At 45.7% G+C, this 18,225-nt stretch overlaps 1 protein-coding gene across 1 annotated transcript; it reads left to right on the forward strand.

Annotated features, from left to right (window-relative positions):
* The first annotated feature begins 28 nt into the window (after positions 1 to 28).
* On the forward strand, positions 29 to 17,711 carry ggt7 (gamma-glutamyltransferase 7). The gene is made up of 15 exons (XM_027025275.3): positions 29 to 1,084; positions 7,178 to 7,404; positions 7,631 to 7,782; positions 7,940 to 8,054; positions 8,369 to 8,436; positions 8,867 to 8,940; positions 9,392 to 9,585; positions 9,765 to 9,852; positions 14,892 to 15,019; positions 15,175 to 15,263; positions 15,513 to 15,665; positions 15,983 to 16,100; positions 16,573 to 16,710; positions 16,983 to 17,082; positions 17,445 to 17,711. Exons 1-15 carry the CDS (start codon positions 913 to 915, stop codon positions 17,618 to 17,620), a joined length of 1,992 nt encoding a protein of 663 aa, XP_026881076.2. The 5' UTR covers positions 29 to 912; the 3' UTR covers positions 17,621 to 17,711.
* The last annotated feature ends 514 nt before the right edge of the window (positions 17,712 to 18,225 follow it).

An 18,225-nucleotide genomic window follows, 5' to 3' on the forward strand; every position in this document is an offset into this window, starting at 1 on the left:
CCTCTCCCCTCAGCTAACCACACATACACTATACACACCACCTCTCTCCTCAGCTAACCACACACACCCCATACACGTTTACACGTTTCTCGCGGATAGACTCGGAGTGATGACATTCGAGAGCCGCGAGGTTAGCGCGACAGCTGCGCCTTTAAGGAGGCCACGCGCGATGATGTCTGGTCTTTAACGTGACCACTGCATCGCTGTATAGCTCCAGCTTTTCACCATGACAGAACCTAAATGCAGCGCCTGCAGCAAAGCTAGTCCGTGGATCCTGCTTATTTTTGCCAGAGTCGACATGCGATGAGCATACCTTGCACAAGACGCGTCTGTCGGCCAGATTACAGGAGCGTTAAGAGAGTTCATGCTTGCTTGTAAACGTGACCGGCGCTAATTAATTTTAGTATGATTTTGTAATTGACAAGTGCAGTTTGTTTTGGAAATAGCGTGCGTCTGCCCTCGGGACACCCTGCATTTACGTTCATCTCGCGCAACGCGTAAGCAGGGAACGTGTGGCATTCACCAGCTCGCGTCATTATAGACGAATGCACGGAATTGAAGAGATTTCCCTCTCTGTGCACAGGCCGACGCGTTTGCGCTGTCCAGGGGGAGTCACGTCTGATGTCACGTGGAGCGAAACGAGCGTCGCCAGACCAACCACCGGTTCCTCGCGCTGACAAACCTGCTGTAAACGCCGTCATAATCACAGGCTGCGCGGAAGAGGCTCGGAGCCTGGCGCACTTTCCCTGGGCGTCTAATCTAACGACGTCCTGTTGAGGATTACTAAAAGAAGCAACCCCGCACGAGACGTATTTGCGTTTGGTCCTTTTGTGATCGCGAGCTCTAGGGTTTTCCACGCACGCACGCACGCGTCCGCCGCTTGCTGCCGGAGAGCGCTCCTCCATCGGCGCCATGGCCGATGAACACGCCGGGCTCGAGGCAACGCTGGGAGGCGCGTACTCGCCGGTCGACTACATGAGCATTACGAGCTTCCCTCGCTTGCCCGAGGATGACGCGGTGTCCGGAGAGCACGCACTCAAGTCGAGAAAGGACGAAGATCACGTGCTCGGCGAGCAGGACACAGGTAACGCCCGTGAGCCTACGTTCAGTATCACTGAACGCGAGCGAGTCAGTGATGCGTATGGTCCGACAACTCATTCTACAAAATGAATGTATACAGGCCCTACCGGTGCCGCCTCAGAGCCGATATGACCACGCGCCCTATCGGTGCTCCCTCGGAGCCGATATAACCACGCGCCCTACCGGTGCCGCCTCAGAGCCGATATGACCACGCGCCCTACCGGTGCTCCCTCAGAGCCGATATAACCACGCGCCCTACCGGTGCTCCCTCAGAGCCGATATAACCACGCGCCCTACCGGTGCCGCCTCAGAGCCGATATGACCACGCGCCCTAGCGGTGCTCCCTCAGAGCCCATATGACCACGCGCCCTACCGGTGCCGCCTCAGAACCGATAAGACCACGCGCCCTACCAGTGCCGTCTCAGAGCCTATATGACCACGCGCCCTACCAGTGCTCCCTCAGAGCCGATAAGACCACGCGCCCTACCGGTGCTCCCTCAGAGCCGATAAGACCACGCTCCCTACTGATGCTCCCTCAGAGCCCATATGACCACGCACCCTACCAGTGCTCCCTCAGAGCCGATAAGATCACGCGCCCTACTGGTGCTCCCTCAGAGCCGATATAACCACGCGGCCTACCGGTGCCGCCTCAGAGCCGATATGACCACGAGCCCTAGCGGTGCTCCCTCAGAGCCGATAAGACCACGCGCCCTACCGGTGCTCCCTCAGAGCCCATATGACCACGTGCCCTACCGGTGCCGCCTCAGAGCCGATAAGACCACGCGCCCTACCGGTGCTCCCTCAGAGCCCATATGACCACGCGCCCTACCGGTGCGGCCTCAGAGCCGATAAGACCACGCGCCCTACCGGTGCTCCCTCAGAGCCCATATGACCACGCGCCCTACCGGTGCCGCCTCAGAACCGATAAGACCACGCGCACTACCAGTGCCGTCTCAGAGCCTATATGACCACGCGCCCTACCGGTGCTCCCTCAGAGCCGATATAACCACGCGCCCTACCGGTGCCGCTTCAGAGCCGATATGACCACGTGCCCTAGCGGTGCTCCCTCAGAGCCGATAAGACCACGTGCCCTACCGGTGCTCCCTCAGAGCCGATATGACCACGCGCCCTAGCGGTGCCCCCTTAGAGCCGATATGACCACGCACCGTACCGGTGCTCCCTCAGAGCCGATAAGACCACGCGCCCTACCGGTGCTCCCTCAGAGCCCATATGACCACGTGCCCTACCGGTACTCCCTCAGAGCCAATATGGCCACGTGCCTTACCGGTGCCGCCTCAGAGCCGATATGATCACGCGCCCTACCGGTGCTCCCTCAAAGGCGATATGACCACGCGCCTTACCGGTGCCCCCTCAGAGCCGATATGACCACGCGCCCTACCGGTGCTCCCTCAGAGCCCATATGACCACGCGCCCTACCGGTGCCACCTCAGAGCCGATAAGACCACGCGCTCTACCGGTGCCGCCTCAGAGCCGATAAGACCACGCGCCCTACCAGTGCCGTCTCAGCCTATATGACCACGCGCCCTACCAGTGCTCCCTCAGAGCCGATAAGACCACGCTCCCTACCGATGCTCCCTCAGAGCCCATATGACCACGCACCCTACCAGTGCTCCCTCAGAGCCGATAAGATCACGCGCCCTACCGGTGCTCCCTCAGAGCCGATATAACCACGCGGCCTACCGGTGCCGCCTCAGAGCCGATATGACCACGAGCCCTAGCGGTGCTCCCTCAGAGCCGATAAGACCACGCGCCCTACCGGTGCTCCCTCAGAGCCCATATGACCACGCGCCCTACCGGTGCGGCCTCAGAACCGATAAGACCACGCGCCCTACCGGTGCTCCCTCAGAGCCCATATGACCACGCGCCCTACCGGTGCCGCCTCAGAACCGATAAGACCACGCGCCCTACCAGTGCCGTCTCAGAGCCTATATGACCACGCGCCCTACCGGTGCTCCCTCAGAGCCGATATAACCACGCGCCCTACCGGTGCTCCCTCAGAGCCGATATGACCACGCGCCCTAGCGGTGCCCCCTTAGAGCCGATATGACCACGCACCGTACCGGTGCTCCCTCAGAGCCGATAAGACCACGCGCCCTACCGGTGCTCCCTCAGAGCCCATATGACCACGTGCCCTACCGGTGCTCCCTCAGAGCCGATATGGCCACGTGCCTTACCGGTGCCGCCTCAGAGCCGATATGATCACGCGCCCTACCGGTGCTCCCTCAAAGCCGATATGACCACGCGCCTTACCGGTGCCCCCTCAGAGCCGATATGACCACGCGCCCTACCGGTGCTCCCTCAGAGCCGATATGACCACGCACCCTACCGGTGCTCCCTCAGAGCCGATAAGACCACGCGCCCTACCGGTGCCATCTCAGAGCCGATATGACCACGCGCCCTAGCAGTGCTGCCCCTGAGCCGATATGACCACACGCCCTACCGGTACTCCCTCAGCCAATATGACCACGCGCCCTAGCGGTGCCCCCTCAGAACCCATATGACCACGCGCCCTACTGGTGCTGCCTCAGAGCAGGTCTGTGTTGCTGCTCCACCAAGATCCAGTGACTTCATACACTTTGTACACAATTATTAGGCAAGAGAGTATTTTAGCCATATCATCATTTCTATGCATATTTTCCAACCAAAGCTGTATAAACTTGACTGTTTATTGGCTTTAAGCACATCTGGTGATGTGTATTTGTGTAATGAGGGAGGGTGTGGCCTAAGGAGATCAACGCCCTATATGAGCCAAAAAAAGACTGAGCCAAAAAAAGATTTAACTGATTATGAAATGGCAAAAATTGTGAAAAGGCTTTCAGAGGGTTGCAGCACTCTTAAAATTGCTAAGATATTGGGATGTGATAACAGAACTGTCAAACGTTTTGTTGCAAATAGTCAACAGGGTCGCAAGGAATGTGTTGAGAAAAAAAGACAAATTAACTGCCAAAGATTTGAGAATCAAACGTGAAGCGACCAGGAACCCGTTATCCTCCAGTGCTGTCATATTCCAGACCTGCAACCTACCTGGAGTGCCCAGAAGTACAAGGTGTTCAATACTGAGAGACATGACCAAGGTAAAGAAGACTGAAACCTGACCACCACTGAACAAGACACACGAGGTGAAATGTCAGGACTGGGCCAAGAAATATCTGAAGACAGATTTTTCAAAGGTTTTATGGAGTGATGAGACATATGTGACTCTTGATGGACGGGCCCATGGCTTGATCAGTAATGGGCACAGAGCTCCACTTCGACTTGGATGTCAGCAAGGTGGAGGTGGGGTACTGCTATGGGCTGGCATTATTAAAGATGAGCTAGAAGATGGAAGATGGATTCAAAATGAACTCCAGAAGTTGTTTAGAAGACAATTTCTTCAAACAGTGGTACAGGAAAAAGGCTGCATCTTTCAAGAAGACCATGATTTTTATTCAGGACAATGCTCCATCGCATACACTGAAGTACTCCACTGCATGGCTAGCCAGTAAAGGCCTTAAAGATGAAAGAATAATGACATGGCCCCCTTCCACACCTGACCTAAACCCTACTGAGAACTTGTGGGCCCTTTTTAAATGGGAGATTTACGGTGAAGGAAAACAGTGCAGCTCTCTGAACAGTGTCTGGGAGGCTGTGGTTGCTGCTGCACAAAAAGTTGATCGTCAACAGATTAAGAAACTGACAGACTCCATAAATGGAAGGGTCCATAAATTGGTCAGTTTTTTTTAAATGTCAGAAATGTTTATTTGTAAATTTTGAGTTGTTTATTTATTATTTTCACTTTAACAGATGAAAATAAACAAGAGAGATGTAAAAATGTCTGTATTTCCTTTAGTTGCATGATAATTCTAATAGTTGCCCAGTAATTCTGCACACACATATATTCTCCTAAGAAAGCAAAAACCTCACTTTGACATTCTTAAATATTCAGGTTTGAGGTTTATTAATATTTTGGACTGACCAAGAGCACTGTAGTTGTTCAATAACTAAACGAATCCTCAAAAATACATCTTCCATAATAACTGCACACAGTATATGTTTCTTTTTTGCTGCACTTTTTGGCAAAGCCAAGTCAGGCTATAGCCTTATGATGATGAAGAAGATTTTGACTGTAATTGTTGCCTAAAGCATTTGATGTTTGCAAGCTGTATGAATTCTTGACCTTTTAGTTTTTAAAGTGATGGGATGGTGAGGTGGGAGGAACTCAACAACCACGGGATGTGTGTGAACCGTGTGTTTTACTTGGTAGCAATCAGAGTTGCGTCTTTGAAGAGATGTGGTCGTGTGTGGAGGATTGTGGGAGTGAGCACATTGAAGAGAGCGTAGAGACGCTAAACCAAGGAAAGAGAGGATGGAGAAGTTAAGCTTTTCTCAACTTTATGCAAATTAGGCAAGTTTGGCAGGACTGCAGCCAGTCAGCTCCGCGTGAGATGTTTTCGTCATGCTGCAATGAGCCACTAGCCGAATTCAAGATGCTGTGGGTTCGTGCGTAGACCGTTTTTGACACTGTAGGAGTAGAGAGATGTATTTCAAAACGACACTGCTGCGTGGAAGGAGGCTCCTTCACCAAAAAATGCCTTTGTGTTTTAGTGACACACCCACAGGGTTAGACGCAACAGGCGAAACAAGTTTGGCTTCATTGCAGTGGTCTGTGGTTTTGTTTTTTTTTTGTGTTTTTGCTGGAGTTGTTTAGTTCAAGTTGAAACATCAATGCCTTGTCATTATATATGAGTTAAAATATTATTAATATATATTATATATTTATTAACCAGTGGTTTACTTAAGGCTGAATTGTTCAGTTTAGTACTATTAGAAATTGTTTAGCTTCATGTGCTCAGCAGTATGTAGCCACATAGAAAACCAAAACACCTCAGCACTTTTCCATTCGTACAGCCTGGGTCACACTCTGCTCACACGTGTTTCCCCAGACCCAGATGGGTAATCACACACGGGTGTCTCCCTCAGTCCGGTATGGTGTCGCACACGGGTGTCTCCCTCGGTCCGGTATGGTGTCACACACGTGTGTCTCCCTCGGTCCGGTATGGTGTCGCACACGGGTGTCTCCCTCGGTCCGGTATGGTGTCGCACACGGGTGTCTCCCTCGGTCCGGTATGGTGTCGCACACGGGTGTCTCCCTCGATCCGGTATGGTGTCACACACGGGTGTCTCCCTCGGTCCGGTATGGTGTCGCACACGGGTGTCTCCCTCGATCCGGTATGGTGTCACACACGTGTGTCTCCCTCGGCCCGGTATGGTGTCGCACACGTGTGTCTCCCTTGGTCCGGTATGGTGTCGCACACGTGTGTCTCCCTCGGTCCTGTCTCCCTCGGTCCGGTATGGTGTCGCACACGTGTGTCTCCCTCGGTCCGGTATGGTGTCACACACGGGTGTCTCCCTCGGTCCGGTATGGTGTCACACACGCATGTGTCTCCCTCGGTCCGGTATGGCATCACACACGGGTGTCTCCCTCGGTCCGGTATGGTATCACACACGCATGTGTCTCCCTCGGTCCGGTATGGCATCACACACGTGTGTCTCCCTCGGTCCGGTATGGCGTCACACACGGGTGTCTCCCTCGGTCCGGTATGGCGTCACACACGTGTGTCTCCCTCGGTCCGGTATGGTATCACACACGCATGTGTCTCCCTCGGTCCGGTATGGTGTCACACACGCATGTGTCTCCCTCGGTCCGGTATGGCGTCACACACGTGTGTCTCCCTCGGTCCGGTATGGCGTCACACACGGGTGTCTCCCTCGGTCCGGTATGGCGTCACACACGTGTGTCTCCCTCGGTCCGGTATGGTATCACACACGCATGTGTCTCCCTCGGTCCGGTATGGTATCACACACGCATGTGTCTCCCTTGGTCCGGTATGGTATCACACACGCATGTGTCTCCCTCGGTCCGGTATGGCGTCACACACGGGTGTCTCCCTCGGTCCGGTATGGTATCACACACGCATGTGTCTCCCTCGGTCCGGTATGGTGTCGCACACGTGTGTCTCCCTCGGTCCGGTATGGTGTCGCACACGGGTGTCTCCCTCGGTCCGGTATGGTGTCACACACGCATGTGTCTCCTCAGAGCCGGACCTGTTCCTGAAGTCGGCACGGCTGCAGCGACTCGCCTCCTCCGCCTCGGACCTGGCAAGCCCCGACAGCTTGCCCCTGCAGGAGACCACGCAGGACCCCTTGGCTCAAGACTGCACCTGCACTCAAGACGGCCTCACGGTCATCATCATGGCTTGCCTGACCTTTGCCACAGGGGTCACCGTTGCCCTCATAATGCAGATCTACTTCGGAGACCCTCAGGTACCGACTGGACTGGAGACTGAAGGAACTGTTTTGTGCTTCTACTTCCTGTTTGGAGTCATGATCATTGCAAAACACGTGCAATTAAACTATGAAATGTCTTTTAAAGTCATTTTCCAAAAATCAGCAGCAAATATCACATTATATTGCACTTGCATTGTATGTAATATACGTATGCTCATAGAGCTGTGCTTGTGTTCAGTTTTCACACTGTTTGTTCTGTCAGATCTTTCACCAGGGCGCCGTGGTAACGGACGCCGACCGGTGTACGTCGCTGGGCCTGGACGTTCTGGCGGAGCAGGGCTCCAGTGTGGACGCGGCCATCGCTGCTGCGCTCTGCCTGGGCATCGTGCACCCCCACTCCTCCGGGATCGGCGGGTACGTGAGAAAAGGGCTCCGCACCATCGAAACCGGCCATGTCGGCCAGAACGAACCTGCTGATGCGTGTGACGGGCAGGGTGCGTTGCGGCACACGTACAGGGAGGAAGCGGCGACTTTAGGGCGGAGCTAAATGTCTGCTTTTCTGGCTGCGCAGTGGGGGAGTGATGCTGGTTCATGACATCCGGAACAACAAGAGCCGCGTCATCGACTTCCGCGAAACAGCGCCCTCTGGTGTCCGGGAGGAGATGCTGCTGAATCTGGAGCGGCAGGTAACGCGAGCGCTGTTGTCAGATATTCAGTGACAAGAAAATAAACGAAAGGAAAAGGTTCAGACGCACCTCAGCTGAACTCAGGACACGATATGAGGTTTCACTCTGGGACCTACACGGCCCCAGTTAAAAATCTAAATTTGTAAAAGTAGCATACAGCCCTAATTTACAGGTCGCAGTTCTAGTTGTTCTGACCTCCTGAATGGAACTTGTCTTTTGAGTTGGCTGATGTGTGTCTGGCCCTCGGGGAGCTTGGTGCGTCCCCATGCCGTAGGGTGTCCGCTGTGACGACTCTTCTATTTGTGTTCCTCCAGCCAGGTGTGCTGGTGGCTGTTCCGGGCATGCTCAGTGGCCTTCTGCAGGCACATCAGCTCTACGGAAGGTACACACACACACACACACGCACGCACGCACACACACGCACGCACACACACTGCCTTTGCTGATAATCGACCTATTTATAATAAACAGGAAATGCAGTGTCACTGCTAATGACCTGGACAGGAAATCTGTTAACTGTGGATTCCCACCTGTTTTGTGCGTAGAGTCTTTTGCACAACTGTCCCCAAAAATCTGAAACAGTATGTATCTTGCAGATCGGATATCTTTTAGGTTTTCAGTAACTCACCCGTGACTTACTGGACCTGTGATTCAGGCCAAGACCAGGCTCTGGACAATAAAGAACATTCTTGTTTAAGAATAAAGACCATTACACCAGCTGTAGCAGAACTAGGAGCAGGTGACCTGTCTGTGGTCGTTAAACGAAACGTCAAGTCAGACTGACACTCTTACACTGCTGTCGTCTCCTGCAGAAAGCCATGGGAAGAGGTCATCGCTATGGCTGCAGAGGTCGCCAGGAAAGGATTCAACATTACCCATGATCTGGGTGAGTAGTCTGTAATAGATATTTACATTAAACACACACACCCACATGCACGCACACACACACTTATAAAACTTATCTTTGAGGAGTGTCATCAGAGATTGTTCATTAATGTTCTTTTTATAAAAAAGCAACAAATACACAAATTTTCCAATATTGAAAAATATTTCGAAAACCACTTGTCATCAGGGGGACCAACAACACAACAAAATGTTGATGTTTGTATATCGTATATCCACTATGTGGACATTAGGTTCCCACAGAGAGCTTAACACATGCACCTATCTACAAAAACACCCCCCCCCCACCACACACACACACACCACACCTATAAACCAATCCACACACACACCCATCCACACATACAAACACAGACATACGTGTGTTCGTAAGAATGATTTCAGAAATGTAAGTGTAACCTAAGACAAAATCTGTTTGTTTCTGCCCTCCTTAGCGGACGCTCTGTCCAAAATAAAGGACCAGAATGTTTCGGACGCATTCCGAGAGCTCTTCCTCCCGGACGGCCACCCTCCTCCCCCTGGTCTGTTCACCACACGGCCTGACCTGGCGGCCATTTTGGACAGAGTTGCGGCCAATGGGATCTCTTCATTCTACAAAGGAAACCTGACCCAGGAAATGGTGTCCGTGGTAAATGACCAATCACACAGCACGTTGCTCTATGCAGCTAGTCAAGAAGTATTGATTTATTTATATATATAGGCGATTAGATATTTATTATAATATTTGGATGATTAGATTGTTCTCAGGCCACACTAGGTGAAACGTCATTAATCCTGCTTTGAATATGGATATGGTTCTGTGAGCAGGTTCAAGCTAACGGCGGACTCTTGACTGAGGAAGACTTCACCAACTACACCACTGTCCTTGATCAGCCCGTACAAAGCCTGTATCAGGGTAAATGTCACTCGCCTTCATATCCAGCGTTAGAGTTATAGTAATGTTATCATTAGTGTAGTGTTATATATTTATATTTATATTTATATTTATGGCATTTAACTGACGCTTTTATCCAAAGCGACTTACAATTATGACTGAGTACAACTTGAGCAACTGAGGGTTAAGGGTCTTGCTCAGGGGCCCAACAGTGGCAACTTGGCAGTGATGGAGCTTCAACCAACAACCTTCCTATTAAAAGTCAAGTACCTTAAACACTGAGCTACCACTGCCCCTTTGTTATCATTAGTGTGCTATTAGAGTAGTGTTGTAATTAGAGCAGTCTAATGATAACACTACTCTAATGATAACACTAAACTAATGATAACACTACTCTAATGATAACACTAAACTAATGATAACACTACTCTAATGATAACACTAAACTAATGATAACACTAATGATAACACTGCTCTAATGATAACACTAAACTAATGATAACACTAATGATAACACTGCTCTAATGATAACACTAGAGTAGCGTTATTATAGTAGTGTTGTCATTACAGCAGTGTTATCATTAGTGTGTTATTAGAGTAGTGTTGTAATTAGAGCAGTCTAATGATAACACTACTCTAATGATAACACTAAACTAATGATAACACTAAACTAATGATAACACTACTCTAATGATAACACTAAACTAATGATAACACTAATGATAACACTGCTCTAATGATAACACTAAACTAATGATAACACTAATGATAACACTGCTCTAATAATAACACTAGAGTAGCGTTATTATAGTAGTGTTGTCATTACAGCAGTGTTATCATTAGTGTGCTATTAGAGTAGTGTTGTAGTTAGAGCAGTCTAATGATAACACTACTCTAATGATAACACTAAACTAATGATAACACTAATGATAACACTACTCTAATGATAACACTAAACTAATGATAACACTAATGATAACACTGCTCTAATAATAACACTAGAGTAGCGTTATTATAGTAGTGTTGTCATTACAGCAGTGTTATCATTAGTGTGCTATTAGAGTAGTGTTGTAGTTAGAGCAGTCTAATGATAACACTACTCTAATGATAACACTAAACTAATGATAACACTAATGATAACACTGCTCTAATAATAACACTAGAGTAGCGTTATTATAGTAGTGTTGTCATTACAGCAGTGTTATCATTAGTGTGCTATTAGAGTAGTGTTGTAGTTAGAGCAGTCTAATGATAACACTACTCTAATGATAACACTAAACTAATGATAACACTAATGATAACACTGCTCTAATGATAACACTAGAGTAGCGTTATTATAGTAGTGTTGTCATTACAGCAGTGTTATCATTAGTGTGTTATTAGAGTAGTGTTGTAATTAGAGCAGTCTAATGATAACACTACTCTAATGATAACACTAAACTAATGATAACACTAATGATAACACTGCTCTAATGATAACACTAGAGTAGCGTTATTATAGTAGTGTTGTCATTACAGCAGTGTTATCATTAGTGTGTTATTAGAGTAGTGTTGTAATTAGAGCAGTCTAATGATAACACTACTCTAATGATAACACTAAACTAATGATAACACTAATGATAACACTGCTCTAATAATAACACTAGAGTAGCATTATTATAGTAGTGTTGTCATTACAGCAGTGTTATCATTAGTGTGCTATTAGAGTAGTGTTGTAATTAGAGCAGTCTAATGATAACACTACTCTAATGATAACACTAAACTAATGATAACACTAATGATAACACTGCTCTAATGATAACACTAGAGTAGCGTTATTATAGTAGTGTTGTCATTACAGCAGTGTTATCATTAGTGTGTTATTAGAGTAGTGTTGTAGTTAGAGCAGTCTAATGATAACACTACTCTAATGATAACACTAAACTAATGATAACACTAATGATAACACTGCTCTAATGATAACACTAGAGTAGCGTTATTATAGTAGTGTTGTCATTACAGCAGTGTTATCATTAGTGTGTTATTAGAGTAGTGTTGTAGTTAGAGCAGTCTAATGATAACACTACTCTAATGATAACACTAAACTAATGATAACACTAATGATAACACTGCTCTAATGATAACACTAGAGTAGCGTTATTATAGTAGTGTTGTCATTACAGCAGTGTTATCATTAGTGTGTTATTAGAGTAGTGTTGTAATTAGAGCAGTCTAATGATAACACTACTCTAATGATAACACTAAACTAATGATAACACTAATGATAACACTGCTCTAATGATAACACTAGAGTAGCGTTATTATAGTAGTGTTGTCATTACAGCAGTGTTATCATTAGTGTGTTATTAGAGTAGTGTTGTAGTTAGAGCAGTCTAATGATAACACTACTCTAATGATAACACTAAACTAATGATAACACTAATGATAACACTGCTCTAATGATAACACTAGAGTAGCGTTATTATAGTAGTGTTGTCATTACAGCAGTGTTATCATTAGTGTGTTATTAGAGTAGTGTTGTAGTTAGAGCAGTCTAATGATAACACTACTCTAATGATAACACTAAACTAATGATAACACTAATGATAACACTGCTCTAATGATAACACTAGAGTAGCGTTATTATAGTAGTGTTGTCATTACAGCAGTGTTATCATTAGTGTTATTAGAGTAGTGTTGTAGTTAGAGCAGTCTAATGATAACACTACTCTAATGATAACACTAAACTAATGATAACACTAATGATAACACTGCTCTAATGATAACACTAGAGTAGCGTTATTATAGTAGTGTTGTCATTACAGCAGTGTTATCATTAGTGTGTTATTAGAGTAGTGTTGTAGTTAGAGCAGTCTAATGATAACACTACTCTAATGATAACACTAAACTAATGATAACACTAATGATAACACTGCTCTAATGATAACACTAGAGTAGCGTTATTATAGTAGTGTTGTCATTACAGCAGTGTTATCATTAGTGTGTTATTAGAGTAGTGTTGTAATTAGAGCAGTCTAATGATAACACTACTCTAATGATAACACTAAACTAATGATAACACTAATGATAACACTGCTCTAATAATAACACTAGAGTAGCGTTATTATAGTAGTGTTGTCATTACAGCAGTGTTATCATTAGTGTGTTATTAGAGTAGTGTTGTAATTAGAGCAGTCTAATGATAACACTACTCTAATGATAACACTAAACTAATGATAACACTAATGATAACACTGCTCTAATGATAACACTAGAGTAGCGTTATTATAGTAGTGTTGTCATTACAGCAGTGTTATCATTAGTGTGTTATTAGAGTAGTGTTATCATTAGAGCAGTGTTATCATTAGTGTTATCATTAGAGTAGTGTTATCATTAGAGCAGTGTTATCATTAGTTTAGTGTTATCATTAGAGTAGTGTTATCATTAGTGTTATCATTAGAGCAGTGTTATCATTAGTGTTATCATTAGAGCAGTATCATTAGTGTTATCATTAGAGTAGTGTTATCATTAGAGCAGTGTTATCATTAGTGTTATCATTAGTGTTATCATTAGAGTAGTGTTATCATTAGTGTTATCATTAGAGTAGTGTTATCATTAGAGCAGTGTTATCATTAGTGTTATCATTAGAGCAGTGTTATCATTAGTGTTATCATTAGAGCAGTGTTATCATTAGTGTTATCATTACAGCAGTGTTATCATTAGTGTTATCATTAGAGCAGTGTTATCATTAGTGTTATCATTAGAGCAGTGTTATCATTAGTGTTATCATTAGAGCAGTGTTATCATTAGTGTTATCATTAGAGCAGTGTTATCATTAGTGTTATCATTAGTGTTATCATTAGAGCAGTGTTATCATTAGTTTAGTGTTATCATTAGAGCAGTGTTATCATTAGTTTAGTGTTATCATTAGAGCAGTGTTATCATTAGTTTAGTGTTATCATTAGAGTAGTGTTATCATTAGTGTTATCATTAGAGCAGTGTTATCATTAGTGTTATCATTAGAGTAGTGTTATCATTAGTGTTATCATTAGAGCAGTGTTATCATTAGTGTTATCATTAGAGCAGTGTTATCATTAGTGTTATCATTAGAGCAGTGTTATCATTAGAGCAGTGTTATCATTAGTGTTATCATTAGAGCAGTGTTATCATTAGTGTTATCATTAGAGCAGTGTTATCATTAGTGTTATCATTAGAGTAGTGTTATCATTAGTGTTATCATTAGAGCAGTGTTATCATTAGTGTTATCATTAGAGCAGTGTTATCATTAGTGTTATCATTAGAGCAGTGTTATCATTAGAGCAGTGTTATCATTAGTGTTATCATTAGAGCAGTGTTATCATTAGTGTTATCATTAGAGCAGTGTTATCATTAGAGCAGTGTTATCATTAGTGTTATCATTAGAGCAGTGTTATCATTAGAGCAGTGTTATCATTAGTGTTATCATTAGAGCAGTGTTATCATTAGAGTTATCATTAGAGTTATCATTAGAGCAGTGTTATCATTAGAGTTATCATTAGAGTTATCATTAGAGCAGTGTTATCATTAGAGTTATCATTAGAGTTATCATTAGAGCAGTGTTATCATTATAAGATGATGAGAAGGCCAGTGTCTCAGGTAGTAAAGATGACATTTAACAGCACATGCTGATTCAGGACAAGTGAGTCTTAAATGTCAGTTTATCCATATTATATTACATATGAAAATATTTGTTTGTTTAAAGTATATTTGAGTAATTGCTGTGCAACGAAATGCACAGAAACGTGAAGACGGTTTATACACGTCAGTACTTAATAAATGGAATATGAATATTCATATATGAACATGAACCCGTGGTACGCACACACTGGACACATGTAAGATTCATCTTGATGAGGGTCTGTACTCTACTGCTTAGGGTGCCATTACTATACCAGCAGATAACAGCTTTAATCATCATTATCCAGGGTAGATCTAAAAAATCTGCTTCCTGAATGTGTAGCTCCTTGTTAAGGCCAGGGTTTGGAGTAGCCATAGGGGGAAAAGATTTCTGCTTACTGCTGCTTTTATCTGGTACTGTGTAGATTACCAGATAATGACTCCTCCACCACCCCATGCTGGGGTCGCTTTGCTCACTGCCCTCAACATCCTGGAAGGCTACAACATCACCAGTCAGATGCCGAGGAACAGCACCCACCTCTGGATGGCTGAGGTACTGTGGCTTTTGGGTTTACCTATATGTGATGCTCTCCCACAAGTGCTGCATGATGGTTAGTTTCACGAATGCAGCATGTTCACATGTCTGAATAATCACAACAGTGAGATAACGGTGTCTTTTATTTGTCACGTTTTCTGTTTCCTGTGTAGTCTCTTAAAATTGCCCTGTCCCTGATTAGTGAGCTCGGAGACCCCTTGTACAATTCCTCTGTCTCTGAAGTTGTGGCCCAGATGCTAAGGTGATGTTCACAGTAGCTCATCACACCTTACATACAGAGAAAAGACTTTACACTTCAAACACAACGAACAATAAGGTGTGAACATGTAGGACAATATAGGAAATTTAGTTTATACTTTTCCTTTTAATTTTGTAATATATTTAATGGAAGCACTTTTGTTGTTGAACGTTGAGGAGCTACCAGTATCCTATAACAATGAGGACACTTTACCCACAGTGGGGAAAATAACACATTGTTTTTGTGTTCCAGTAAAAGCCAGGCGAGTGTATACCAACAGACGATCAATAACAGCCAGGCTTCTGCGCCTGGCCAGTACCCTCCTAGCCAGTCCCTGGAGGAGGCCTCTCTGGCCAGCCAGGTCATGGTCATGGGCCCGGATGACTTCATAGTGTCTGTTATGAGGTAGGTGGCGTACAGAAGCTGGTTTCCACGCTTCCCTTTGGACATCGTGGAACCAGCTAGTGAGGGAGAATGAAAGGTTGGGAATTAGTTTACTTTTCTGACAGTGCAGAATGCTGACATTTCACCAGGGCTGGGTGATATGGATTTCAACTGAATTGACATTTTTCCAAAAATGTGATATGATATATCATGATTGGTCTTGAAGATCGAAGCTCAGGACCAAATTGTGTGTTTGTTTGGTTCCCAGATTGGTTCAGCTAGCCCCTCCCCTTTAACGCAGTGTACTCAATACCACAATGGCCTGTTCTCTCACACAGCTCTCTGAATCAGCCCTTTGGAAGCCGCATTGTCACTCCCTCTGGGATTGTCCTGAACAGTCAAATCCTGGACTTCTCCTGGCCCAATAAGACCGGAACCTCCCTCCCACCCAACCCGGTACAGGACCCATGTCATTCACTCTGCTAACTTCAGTATTAACTCATGCTGGAAAACTGCAGTCTATCCATTCCAGTACTTTTCCCTGGGTGAATAACACGATGGGCAACACATGATTTTTATTGTTTAGCTTTACATTTTTACATGTTCAGCATTTAGCAGATGCTCTTATCCTGAGCAGCTTACAAAAGTGCTTTGTCATTTCCTCATAGATACATCCTGGTACAGTACAATAGGTTAAGAGTCCAATATACCAAAGAACTAGAATACTGTAGAAATACAGGGATCAATACTGATGCCTAGAAGACCTGCAGAATTATTTGGCCTATTTCAAGTAACCTTTAATGTCATTCCTTCTCATTGTTCCACTATACTGACACTTTCTATTCAGAACAATTACTAGCATAGTAGTTTATATTACTTTTCTGTAAATTGAGATGTTGCCTCTGCTGCCCCCTGTGGTCATCTCCAGCACAACAGCATCCAGCCAGGGAAGAGGCCACTCTCCTTCCTGACGCCCACGGCCGTGAGACCCTCGCTAGGCGTCTGTGGGACCTACATGGCCCTGGGGTCTTCCAGTGGGGACCGAGCCCTGAGTGGCATTGCCCAGGTCCAAACTTGCAGCTCTGTGAGGCTCCACAAGGGGGAGCTATTACAGCTATTGTGTTGTTATGCTTTTGTGCGTCACCTGAAAAGTAGGAAATTGTAACCTATGTATTTTTATTTTATGATAAGCACAATGCTTAATGAAAGATTACATAAATGTAGTTGAATAATAATAAAAATAATAATAATAACTATTTTCAATAATAACAATTATGTTAGTATTCACATACAAGTGGAATCATTAAAAACTCATTCAGTTTTTGTTTTCTGTTGCAGGTTTTGCTGAACGTCCTGTCATTGCATAGAAACCTCAGTGAGAGTCTGGCGTGTGGACGACTCCACCCACAGCTACAGCAGGACCTTCTCCTGGTGGACGGTAAGTCTTTCATTCCTACGTTTTCCTTCATTCGGCTCCAGGGAGTTTTCTGATCTCCGGTAATTGCCCTCGAGTCCTGCTTTCTCCCCCAGAACGTGAGCACTGGACTGCTCCAGAGGTTCTAGCTTTTGTGAAACCATCCTTTTATTCTTCTGCACTTTACTACTAACAAGCGTTCTCCTGCCTGTCTGTTCAGCAGCATGAACACCACAGTTGAAATGAAACATGGAAACAGTGTTGCACTGTGATGTTGCACTGTAATGCTACACAGTTGTACTCCCTCTTTGTAACATTCTACTTTTAATGATCAGGTAGATCCAGACAGCCAGTTACTGCCTGACCCTAACACTCTTTCCCACCAGCTGAGTTTCAGAAGGCAGACGTGGATGCCCTCCTGCAGAAGGGGTATGAGGTGGAACAGGTGGATGTCATATCGCTGGTAGAGGGGACGAGGAGGACAAATGACCTGATCGTTGGAGTGAAGGATCCCCGTAGCACAGATGCCTCTGCCCTCACTATGTCCATATCCATGCCTTAACCCCGCCCCATCTTACATGGCCCCGCCCACCACACCAGCCCCACCCCCTGCCTTTCCTGTGAGTGGAGAAGAGAGAGGCAGGAGAAATGGATCATAATAAACCCTCACTTCTTCATGTGTCCTTGACCTTAGGGTGGTCAGAGCATGTCTGCTGTTACACACACACACACACACACACACACACACAGAACATGTCTGTGGGCCACACACACACACAGTGTAATAGAACATGTCTGTGGGCCACACACACAGTGTAACAGAACATGTCTGTGGGCCACACACACACACACACACACACACACACAGTGTAACAGAACATGTCTGTGGGCCACACACACACACACACACACACACACACACACACAGTGTAACAGAACATGTCTGTGGGCCACACACACACACACACACACAGTGTAACAGAACATGTTTGTGGGTCACAAGCTACACACACACACTGTGTAACAACGCATTTGTGGGCCACATGCTGCACGCGTGCGCACACACACAGTGTAACAGAACGTGTCTGTGGGCCACATGCTACACACACACACACACACAGTGTAACAGAACGTGTCTGTGGGCCACATGCTACACACACACACACA

This window comes from Electrophorus electricus, chromosome 24, assembly GCF_041902795.1.
Source record: "Electrophorus electricus isolate QZ-2024a chromosome 24, ASM4190279v1, whole genome shotgun sequence".
Lineage (NCBI taxonomy): Eukaryota > Metazoa > Chordata > Actinopteri > Gymnotiformes > Gymnotidae > Electrophorus > Electrophorus electricus.

What these genes read in the sequence shown, in the direction of transcription:
- ggt7 (XM_027025275.3), top strand. Translation starts at nt 913, where the DNA reads ATGGCCGATGAACACGCCGGGCTCGAGGCAACGCTGGGAGGCGCGTAC. An exon ending in GCTCGGCGAGCAGGACACAG is followed by an intron (nt 1,085 to 7,177) that starts GTAACGCCCGTG and finishes GTGTCTCCTCAG; the next exon opens with AGCCGGACCTGTTCCTGAAG. An exon ending in TTCATAGTGTCTGTTATGAG is followed by an intron (nt 15,666 to 15,982) that starts GTAGGTGGCGTA and finishes TCTCTCACACAG; the next exon opens with CTCTCTGAATCAGCCCTTTG.